The sequence below is a fragment of the Pteropus medius genome, unplaced genomic scaffold (genome assembly GCF_902729225.1).
Source record: "Pteropus medius unplaced genomic scaffold, Ma_sr-lr_union100, whole genome shotgun sequence".
NCBI lineage: Eukaryota > Metazoa > Chordata > Mammalia > Chiroptera > Pteropodidae > Pteropus > Pteropus medius.
The window spans coordinates 13,168,539-13,180,717 of NW_024349803.1; the positions used below are offsets into that span (position 1 = coordinate 13,168,539).

At 33.6% G+C, this 12,179-nt stretch overlaps 1 protein-coding gene across 5 annotated transcripts in view; it reads right to left on the reverse strand.

Moving 5' to 3' along the window:
• TFDP2 (transcription factor Dp-2) overlaps positions 1-12,179 on the reverse strand; it is a 145,361-nt gene that overhangs the window by 24,964 nt on the left and 108,218 nt on the right. For all 5 annotated transcript variants that reach the window (XM_039837345.1, XM_039837344.1, XM_039837346.1 and 2 more), the window contains 3 exons: positions 8,679-8,800; positions 7,187-7,234; positions 511-673 (listed from right to left, as the gene is read on the reverse strand). In XM_039837345.1, the coding sequence (XP_039693279.1) occupies positions 511-673; positions 7,187-7,234; positions 8,679-8,800 (333 nt within the window). The remainder of the gene's footprint in view (positions 1-510; positions 674-7,186; positions 7,235-8,678; positions 8,801-12,179) is intronic.

The window sequence follows — 12,179 nt, forward strand, 5'->3', positions numbered from 1 at the left end:
TGATATTCAAGCATCTGGTGATAGTGAATATTGCCTTTGAGGAGGCAGATTAGGGTCTGTGGTAGAAGGGAAATATCTTTAATTTTATATTCTTTGGTACAACTGAATTTTTTATAAACATGTTCACGAATTATTTTTTCAATTAAAAACAAGATACAATTTTTTAATTTAGATATAGAAGAAACACTAAAAGATTCAGAAAAGTATCCAGTCACTCAAACATAAAAAGTATGTTAACAAATGTATGTTCTTTTATAAACTCCCAAATTATATTTTAGAAATTCTTGTTCATCTTTATGTTGAAATAAATGATGATGAAAGAATCTTTTCCAAAATAAAACAAAAAGTCAACAATAAAAAAAATTTCCAGACAATATGAAATCCTCAATTAAAGGAGAAACTGGGGATTTCTCCACTTCTCTAAGTCAGTAAATTGATGACATTGACGCCCAAAGAGGTACACTGTTGCATAACTCATTAGAGTCAATGTCAAGTGCATGATCTACCTACCGAATCAGCTGCCAAATGGTTATTTGAATTGGTAAACTCCGATACCAGTTCGTCAGCTACTTCATTATACGATGTTGTACCTTTCCGCTGGACTTTTTCACACACTTTCATTGAGAAATGTCTCAAGCCTTTTCCATTTTTATCTCCTTTTTTGCTTCGTTTACTAAAAGAGAAAAAAAAAACATTTATTCTCCATTATACTTATTTAGAGACTTCTTTCACAAAACTATAGAATAATATAAGAAGATAGTAATTTGATTTTTGCTTCAAATGGTATATTTTAATTTAATTAGGGATGAGGAAATGTTTTAAACTTAATTTTTACCTAAAAGGCCTAATAAAGTATGAAGCTAGAGTGTTTCCTTATGCACAGCATTCATTTATTCAACAAATATTTGCTGACCAGTTACTTCCTCTTATGTGCCCGGTGCTGTTCTACACACTGGGAATAAATCCCTACAAAGAACAAAAACTCTACCCTTAAAGAGTTTCTATACTGGTCAATACTTATTTTTTGTATTCTATGTATACTACAGTTCTTTTTCACCTAAAAGTTACCTACTCAATTTTCAAACAGAGGTCACTGGCATTAATAATGATTCTAAGTCTTCAATTATTTTAAGTTTGATTAATGCCTAGGACTAAACTTTGATACCTTAACCATTAAGAATCTCAGGGGTTCAGTTCAGTTCTATTAATATTTGAGTGCCAACTTAGCAATACAATGCTAAGAACTGTATTAGTGATTGGCAGTACAAAAATGATAATTGAGGCAAAATCCTTTCCTCCATATGAGTCTTGGGGGATGGGAGAGAGACAAAATAGACATATAATGACAAAGAATTCCAATATAGTACGGTAAGTGCTGAGGTGGAGTTATTCACAGTGTTCTGTGGGAATTAGGGAGAGGGACATCTAGAGGAGGAAGACTTGCTGGAGTAAGAGTCAAGTGAGAACAATCAAAAATATGAAAAGGCAACCTATGTAACAGAGAAAATATTTGCAAACCCTGTATTTTCTCTGATGAGGGGTTAATATCGAAATTATCTAAGACACTCCTACAGCTCAGTAGTAAAACCAAATCAAAAAGCAAACAAAAAACCCAAATAACCCAATTAAAAAATTGGCAAAGGACATAAACAGACATTTCTCCAAAGAAAACATACAAAAGGCCAATAAGCACATGAAAAGATGTTCAACATCTCTAATCAGTGAAACACACATCAAAACCATGATGAGGTATTTACCTCACACCTGTTAGAATGAATATTACCTAAAAAAAAAAAAAAAGTGTTGGTGAGGGTGTGGAGAAATTAGCACCCTTGTACGCTGTTGATGGGAATGTAAAATGGTATAGCTGCTGTGCAAAAAAGTAAGGAGCTTCTTCAAAAAAATTTAAAATAAAATAATTCAGCAATCCAGTTTCTGGGTACATACCAAAAGAACTGAAATCAAGACCTCAAAGAGATTTCCGCACCCCCATGTTTATCACAGCATTATTCACAACAGCCAAGATATGGAACAAGATAAATGTCCATAGGGATAAATGGATAAATAAAAAGTGGTATATACATACAATGAAATATTACTCAACCTTAAGAGAATGAAATCCCGCCATATGGGACAACATGGATGAACCTGGAGAACATTACGCTAAATGAAATAAGCCGGTCACAGAAGGACAAATAATGCATAATTCCACTTATGTGAGGTATCTGAAATAGTCAAACTCACAGAAGCAGAGAGCAGAATAGTGCTTGCCGGGTGCTGGAGGGAATGGGAAAATGGGGAGTTGTTATTCAACAGGTATAATGTTCCAGTTCTGCAAGACGAGTAAGTTTTAGAGATCCGCCGGACAATGCAGTGCCTAGAGTTAATGATAATGCACACTCAAAAATCTGTTGAGGGCCGGTCTCATGTCAGGTGTTCTTACCACAACAACAAAAGAGAGAGTCAAGTGAAGGAATCTGGGAAGGGCATCCAGGCAGGAGAAGCAGCAGCAGTAAACACATGAAGATTAAACAGATGATAAATATTAAGAGGCTTTTTAATCAACAGTGCAATATTACCAGAATATAAAGTGCAAGGCAAAAGATGAAGAAGCAGAAAGGTAGGTTAAGGGCCAGGCCCTTAAATGCCATGCAAAGGAACCTGGACTTCATGATGTTCTATCAGTATAATTATATTCCTTTATAAATTACACGTTTACTGTGTTATGTACATTAAGGAAGAGACACATTTCAGTTAGCATAAGTGCACTTTTCAAAAGGACAGGCATCTACTTTCTTTTCCTCCACATTCACAAAGACTCATCTGTGCGCTTATTATTGTTACAGACTATTAGTGAAATACTGTGAAACTAGTAAACGGTATGAAGTGGGAGAGCGGCAAAGTGTGATTTTTCAGTTATGCAGAAGTTCTGGCTGCAAAGTAGATTTATGGGGAACAAAAGCAGAGACAGGAAGACCAGTGGAAAGGCTACTGTAACAGCCCGGGCAAGAAATGATGAGTTCTCAAATGGGGGCAATTAGTAGGAATGAATAAGAAGAGATGGATTTCCAAAAATTTTAAAGATAAAAATCGGTAGAAATGAGTGATTGATTAACATGGATGGTAAGAAAGAGGGAAATAGGAGAATGACTCCAAGAAAGATGGGTCATTTACTGAGATCGAGGAGACAGGAACAAATTCATGAGCTCCATTTTCAACCTCTCCATCTGCTCTGTCTAGTACCCTAAGCATAACCCACATGTAGCCACTGAGCACTTGAAATGTGGGGAGTATAAATTGAGATATACTGTAAATGTAAAATACTCACTGAATTTCAAAGACTCGGATGACAAATGAATGTAAAATGTCATGAATAATTTTTACAATAATTAAATGTTAAAATATAACATTTTAGATATATTAGATTAATTAAAGGCATTACAAAAATTAACTTCATGCTGGTTTTTACTTTTTAAATTGGTGATTAGAAAATTAAAAATTACATGTGGCTTGCATGACATTTCTATTGGGAAGCAATGATGCTGAGTTTGACATCCTATAGAACATCCAATAATTCAATATGTAAGTCTATAGCTTATGGGAGAGGTCACTTATGAACTTATCAGCATGTGTACCTTGCCAACCTCAGACAATTAGGTGTCCCTCCCTCCTTTTCAAATCCAAAATTCTTATTTATTATTATTTTTTAAAGATAACAGCTCTCTTGAAATATAATTCACATACCACAAACTTCATCTTTTTAAAGTAGACAATTCGGAGGTTTTAAGAGTTATGCAGCCATCACTGCAATCTAATTTCTTCACCATAATGGCAGTCACTCCTCACTCCCTATGCCCTTAGCAACCACTATTCTTCCCGGTTCTATGGATTTGCCTGTTTTCCAAAGTTAACTTTTCGAATTGAATTTTTCACTCCAGTGCTTCTGTTTCTGTATTCTTTGCTTTCTTCGAGCAAAGAATTCCATTCAGTGTTTTTTGGTTTTTGAAAATACACAACTTTATCATACAACCTGAATCTGATCAGGACTCCAGATCCAACTAATAATATCATCACTTAGATAGCTAATAAACTTCTTAAATGCCATATGTCTAAAACAGAACTCAATCCCTCCCCAAATCTACTCCTAACAACAGTAAATGTAAATGGCATCAATATTCACCCAGCTGTTCATAAAACAAACAAACAAACAAAAAACTCAAGAGCCATCCTTCATTTCCCCCTTTCCTTCATTCATTCTATCAATAAATTGTTGTTTCTACCTCCAAAATTAACTCAGTTTTCCCCCATCTTCACTGCCAAACCACTGCTCCCTGAAAATAGCCTGATTTCCTTGCTTATGTTCTTGTCTCCTTAGAATCTATTTTCCCCTCAGGAGCCAGTGTAAATTAGATCATGTCATTTTTCTGCTAAAAACACACCTTAGAATAGAAACCAAATTCCCTACTGTGACCTACAAGCCCTTTTGGAGGTACAAAGCATTTAATGATCTGATCCCTGCCTACCTCTCTATCCTCATATCACTCTGCCCTTCTCTCTATCTCCAGGCCACTGTGCTCCCCCAAACACACCTGGTTTCTCATTGAGGAGCTTTGCATTTACCATTCCCTCTGCATAGAATCCCTGGATCCACGACCTCACCAGGCTATTTATCTGCCTGACTTCTTTGCATCTGAATGTCATCTCCTTAGAGAGGGCTTCTCTAAGGTAACCACCATTCTACCATCCTTCCAAAAATCCACAAACCATCTTTATTTTTTTGCATACCACCTATCAGTCTAAAATTATCTTGTTTACTGTCCTCCATCCCCCATCAGCTCTTTAAGGGCAGAGACTTTTCTCTCCAATGCCTAGAACACAGTGATACTTAACAGATATTCAAAATATTTGTTGAATGAATGAACAACTTCATAAACAAGAGTGAAGCAGTATAGATATTAACTATACTGATTTTGATTATTAGTTTATTATAGTTGAGATTATATTAGGTTATTTTAAAGTTTTAACTGTATTCCCAGAAAAAAAACATATTAAGATTAAATGAGCATTAAGGAATAATGAAACACCACTGTGCTAAATCTTATTCATTTAGGACAAGAATAAAGAAAAACACACATAGGCTGCCATCACCACTTGTGGTACACCCAGGACCTCCTTCGCAAAGTGAAAAGAGGACCTGTTTGGAAGAGATGCATTTAGAAGATACCATCGAATTCTGTGCAACGGTAAAAAGAGAAAGTGAACAAACTTCAGCATCGAAAACCCGAGGCAAGACCAGAAAAGGAGTGTTCACAGCTCCTTCTGTAAACTCTTTGAAAGGAAATCTAGGATCAGTGTACAAGGAAAAACTAATGAGAATTTTTCAATTTGTCCACCAAACAATATTTCTTCAGGAACCACCTTGCTCTTGCAAATGACGTTGACCAAGGAATAGCTGTGTAAAAACATACTTAAAGTTGTATTGTCAAGCGGTAAGATGAGGATAAAAAGACTGTATATATCTACATATGCCGATGTAGAAATCCCTGAGAAAAACTAATTTAAATACTTACATGTAATACTAAACCAACATTGAAGAGATAAAGATTAATCTTGGGCTGAGAGCTGGCTTTTTAACCTGACACTTGGGAGAAGGGGAAAAAAGACTTTTCATGGCATTACAGAAAAACATTATAAAATAAGAGGAAAATAAAGATTTGTAAGAACAACAACAAAAACCACATGTAGCAATCTTTGTGGTTTGATGGTGGGGGGTGGGGGAATTCGTTACAGAAAAAAGTTATGAGAATAATAAAAAGCACTAGAAAAAGAGAAAGTCACAGAACCAGATGCAGAAAGGAAAAGTTGAGACAATAGCTATACCAGCAAATTTAATCTAGCACTTTTACATGTGGTCTTTAGCAGTCTCTCTCTTATGAAGGAAGGTGTAAAGAAACTCTTGTATTTATACTGTTTGTCGCAGACAGGTGCCACCAATCATAGCTAACAAATAGTCCAATTTTAAGGACTTAAACACTGCTAAATACATCTGTAAGAACTTGTTCTGTTATCCTTCCCAAGGGTAAACACAAAGAAAGACCAGTATGAGCCGGAAAGAGGAATTTCCATTAGAAAGAACAGAACAGTTTACCTTATATTTCTATATGATACAGCAGTTCCTCAGACATGATTTTATGTGTTCAAAACAGTTAAGAACCAAGAAGCAAGAAACGAAGGCCACCAAGGAACTAAAGCAGAGCCCGTTTAAATGCAAGAACACACACATTTTTAATATAGAGCCTCAAGGTCCTTTTTTCTTTTCCTTACTCAGAGCCTATTCGCTTTTATTTTAGACTGAATTCTAACACAATTGGCCATCTAGTCTCTCAGCGCACAGTAAGTCAAAGGTAGCAAACTGAAAAAACAGAAAAGACAGAAAACTATTACAATTGAGAGCAGATGAAAAGACAAAGAAACACCACTGAAAATGGAAATTAGAAATCTAAGACTCAAAAATAAAATTTAAAAAGCAAAACTTGCAAGGTTTTATTTAATATAGTAATGATCTTATAGAATTTAACTGCCTCTAAGATTATGCCTCTTATTTTAACAATGCAGCATTAATGTCATACTTAGTACGGTGGCTTACATGGACTACTGAACTTAAGTTCAAATAATGACCATAAAGTGAAAGTTTTTAATACTGGAATTTCTCAATAGGTAAGCATTTACATTTTTTTCAACAGACCACAGGTGATTGTGATATACACTGAAAATTGAGAAACGCTGTCCTAATAGTCTAAGGAAATGTTATATTATACTCGATATATTATTTAAGAAAGCGAAAATTTACTGTGATCTTAAATGTGTTCACTAAAACTTGTTTTTAAACTTTGGGCATGCTGAGATAATGTGGGATATGACCCACTCTGTCTCCCAAAAGGAGGGAGAGGGCTAAATGACATACTACCAATAGCCGATCTACTAACAGAATAATTTCTTTTGAAACCATATAAATACGATAAATTTATATATTGATAAGCGAAGCAGAATATTCAGTGTGGTATGAAATAATGGTAGAACTCAATGTGAAGAAAAGCATGTTACTAACTCAAACTAGAGTCTGAGAACCGAACTCTCTATGCAATAGCATCTCCCAAACAAAAAAACAACTCAGAATTATACTCACCTTTCTGAAAAATCAGAGTCTATAAATTCTCTAGACCGTTTTCTATCACTGAAAAAAAAAAGGAGCATAAATAGAACACATATATAAACAATTTTATCGCATGAATAATTTATTATAACATGTCTAATTCCACAGTGAACATAATCAAGCACAAAAGCTAATATAAAAGATGTGTCCATAAAATAAAAACTTGAATTTTATCAAAAGACCAAGAAATCACAACATAATCACGAAGTGTGAAATACACACGAATTTTTAGGGAGGAAGATATTGTAGATTTACAAAGGAGAAGGCACAGAAACATTTAATTTACTCTGGAATGGCTGACTATGAAAACGCTAGACAGTCAGACCACTCCAACGTAAAGCTTGGCTGGGGCTGAAAATACCAAAACCCTGGTCGTCTCCAAGTGCGCAGAAACTACAGGCGGAGGGTTGGCTTTCATGTTATAATCTCTTGAGGCTATGCAGAAATCCAAAGTAACTTTTACATCTACATGAGAATGTTCACAGGAATGACTCAAGGCCATGGAACTACATATAGGTGATTCTGTTATTTCATCTCAATTGATAATGTTAAAGTATGCACGCATATGAAACTCTTCTGTCTCTAATGTATGTAATATATATGTGTGTGTGCACATGTGTGTATGTAGAGGAATGTGTATATGGCTTAAAACACTTTGCCAGGATAATTTCATTAATTTGTTTATTATCCTTGAAGGAGATTCTTAACTAACATTTATTGTCTGCTTGCTAAACTCACACAGTTCTAAGTCAAAGACAGAACTAGCAATGCAGCATACCACAATTTAAGTAACTTCTAAAGTGACAGACTGAAGTTCTCAGCCATTAATTTTACTATTTTTTTCTTTTATGGAAAGATGAAATATGAAAATGATAAGCAGTGGAGAAAGGCTGGGTAAATGTATTTAATAGGCAAAGATGAAACATGAAGGTTTAATACTAAAATGGCAACTGACTAACATAGAAGGGATATTGATTTAATTGCTCAGTGTTTCAAAAGAATCAAGGGAAAACTCAATGAAAATTTTAATATACTTGCTCTCTCTTTCCTAGTTTCTTTCTGGTTTTTAAGGAAATAAGAATTCATGGGAGAAATTCTGAGTACAGCCAATACAATATATAACTCTTTTCTTATGTTTGTTAAAACAATATATAGTTTCAACATCTCCAAAGAAGCTAAGTGTCATAATCACAAAAAGTAGCTCTCTTTCAGGGTTGGAAAAAGTCAGAAGATCCAGTCAGGTACAAGTTATTACACTGTTTTTCTTTATTTTCAAATGGTTGTACCTTGAATGGTTTATATCAAAGATATGAAGTAAAATAAAATAAGTGATTTTAAAGGAAACACATTAGTTTTTAAAGACTAGAGTAATATAAAGTAAGAACAGAAGACAACATCATGAGGAATAAAGGTCAAAACTTTTTTTTTAAAGTTTTAAAAATGTAAGTTGTAACAATACTCTTACCCTGGGACCCAGCCAGTAGCGTCTGCTATGTGTGTCTGAGTAACCATTGCTGGTGCAGGGGTATATGGACTCCCAATCAGAACACTTCCTGAACTGGTTAGTCTCTGTGGTGTGCTTATAATCTGTAAAGTTGAGACAAAGAAAATAATATTCTTAGTTATTAAGAAAAATCTACAGGCACAAAATAATGGTGACTGCTAACCTACGTACAAGGAGGAAACTTTATTGCCAAAAATGCACTTAATATTCATCATCTAAAATATAAGCAGCAATACCTTTGATTCATATATATCCTAGGATCTTAAAGCATAGTATCCTGAATACTGACATCAGGTCATAATGCAGGTTTCAGCAAGCGAAGAGCAATTTGGAAAGATTAAGTTGGCAACTGACAATGTTTTAAAAATTAAAAAAAACAAAACAAAACAATAAAAAGCTTTCTTTGAAATTATGGAACCTAAATCCAGTCAAGCTTGATTTATCAGAACTCAGGTAACAACAAATTAGATTTTCACAGTCCAAAATATATGCAAAGACATTATACTAATTATTAATTATACAAATAATTTAGATAGTATATAATTTTATCTTTTAATATTTTAAAAAGTATTTCCTTATGTCATTAAATATTCTTCCAAGACATTTTAAAGATAGTAAAACATTCTCTCATGTAAATTTATTATTCCCTGTTAGATACATATGTATATTCAATTATTCAATATTATAAACATGTTGCGATAAACATTTTTATACAATGACCTGGCCTTAATTTCTATTTCCTAAGGATAGACTCCAGAAAAGGAATTAATGGAACTAAGAGTATGGACTTTTTAAAAAAAGTTTCTTGGTATGTGTTACCAAATTGCTTTCCAGGTCTTATAATTTTCATCGATAAACTGAACATGTCTTTTTCCAAAAATGTTTATAATAATTAATACAAAGACAATTCAGAACTCTAGTAACATTTTTTAAAGTATTTTCATCAAGAAAATAAGGGGATGTATACTCCAATGAATGGGAGAATTAATGAAACAAGACTGTCTCTATGTGAATAATTGCTGAAGGAGTTGCTGGGTACACAGAGGTTCTCTCTATTTTTGTATACTTTCAAAAATGTCCATAATGGTAAGGTTTTGTTTAAGTCTCAATCAAGGGAGAAAAGTATCTATGTGCACATATAATGTTTAAATGACAGCTCTAAAAAAAAAAGCTATATTTCTACTGTTTTATGTAGTTCAAAATGCTAATTAATTTTTGTCTCCTTGATCAAATGAAACTTATTTCTGCAGCCAGGAGCTAAGTTGAGTCATAAAGTTAGCTGCTAACTTGCTCCATACTGAACCAAATAGAAGGATTCATCTGCATTTCAAACTCAGTTCAGAGTTAGTAAAGTCTAATCAACATTTATTCATTTACTAAATATTTAAGGATTTTAGTTACCTTCTGTTTGTGTTTGGCATTATGCCATTTTAGGGCTAGGGAGATATTACTATACACAAATGTCTAAGAAATAATTTTAGTAAGTTAATTCTATTAAAGAAATAAAAACAGAAGACAGTAAACACTGACATATGTCTGGAGAATTCTGATTCTCTACAATATGCCAAGGACTACAAGACATTTATTGAGGAGCTTGCCTGATAGAAAAATATAAATACTAGACAATGTGTTTGGACTTCCTACCTCTTCATACATCCTATCCCACCTCCATGCCTCCATTTCAATGCAAGATCTTTAAGGGCAGAGTGAATGTTTGCAGGGCCTACCACAATGCTCGTAGAAAAGGCAAAATAAATATTTACTGAACTGAGACAGAAGACCCGACCTGATGAAAAAAAAAAAAACCAGCTTCTCTGTTCAATGACAGGATTACATAAAATCCAGTAAGAAAATACTCTACAATATAAAGGACATAGTTTTCACCAATCACTACATCACACATTCAAATGTTCTCTATCATAGTGACCCTGAGTGTGACAGCTTAAGAAGGAAAAGTTGAGTATTTCATCAGTCTCTGGTCTATTCTATTCCTACAGCAGGAGTCTCCACAAAGTAATTCTAAGTGTTTCAATTTACCCTTAAAACAGACTGCATTACTTGTGCGGTATTATTACTAAGGAGTTCTTTTTCTTTATCTTTTTCTTTATCTATAGTAGCCTATAGTAGCCTCAGTTTTACTTCATTTTCTTTATCTATAGTAGCCTATAGTAGCCTCAGTTTTACTTCATTTATCTTTTTCTTTATCTTTTATCTTTATCTTTTTCTTTATCTATAGTAGCCTATAGTAGCCTCAGTTTTACTTCATTTAAAGGGATCTGTAAAAGAAAAAAAAAGAAAGCTGGAAGAGAAACAGGACATAGGAAAAAAATGGTTACCATTATTGAGAATGACTGTGGAAATGAACTGCTGCTATGTTCAATTTTTTTTTCTTTCTCTACGTAGGATTTTTAGCTGATATTCTTTTCTGATCTGAGAGTGATCAGCAATACTCTGTTCCTTTATCTTAGCATAAGGCCTGGTACATAGTAAGTCCTTAATAAACATTTCCTGAATGAACAAATTGGAGAGATGCTAGACTTGAATTGGAAAAATAAGTTAGAAGTTCATGAGAGATGCAATGAGTTCTTAAAACTAGGCCAATGACAGTTGAGTCTTAAGAAACAAAAGCCAAGGAAAAGTCAACAGAACTTGATAAACCACTGAATATAGGAAAACTATGTAAGTGTTGAGTCAGACATGCTTTATAAAACTGAAGCTTAATTTTAAAATCCCAAATTAAAATGAGAGGTAATTAGAGGCAATTATTTCTAATACTCAGTTGATCTGATAAGGAAAATGAATGTTTACCTTAAATTTCAGTCTTCTGCCCTCTTAAAAAAACCAGCCGATCTTAATTTACATGTAATCATGTGGTTTCTTTGACAATAGATTACAGTTAGGCTATAAAAATCACATAACAATTGTATCTCATTCTAGAGATTTTTCTGCCCTCAATCAATATATCTTAGGTACTACTGCCATCTACAGTGAGAAAAGCCAAAAGAACATCTATATTCAGAAGAAAAAAAGAATCTATAATTGTAACATGTTAAAGGATTTCATCACAAAATTTTAGTTTTCACTGTAAGAAATATGCAGTTTTTAACTATATTAAAATAAAGATAATCATGAGATTATCTCATCTATATACACAGATACCTTTAAGGAAACGGCAAGTATCCCAAACTAAAACAGTTACTGCTACTTTCTATTACACAGAAAACAATTTTTTTCTTCCTTGGGGCCCTCTGAAATTTTTATCTACCCTTAAGATTTGGCTTCAAAGAGAATGTGAAATTTAAATTTGCTTTAAGATGCAAATGAATGGCATTTTAGTCAAGAATTTTCTAACTAAACAAATATTTTTTTAAAACCATAGATGAGAAATCGAAGGTGAGGGGTCAATGTTCAAAAAGAGGAAGAGAAAGAAATGGCTCTAATTGGGATTGTACAACAATTAGG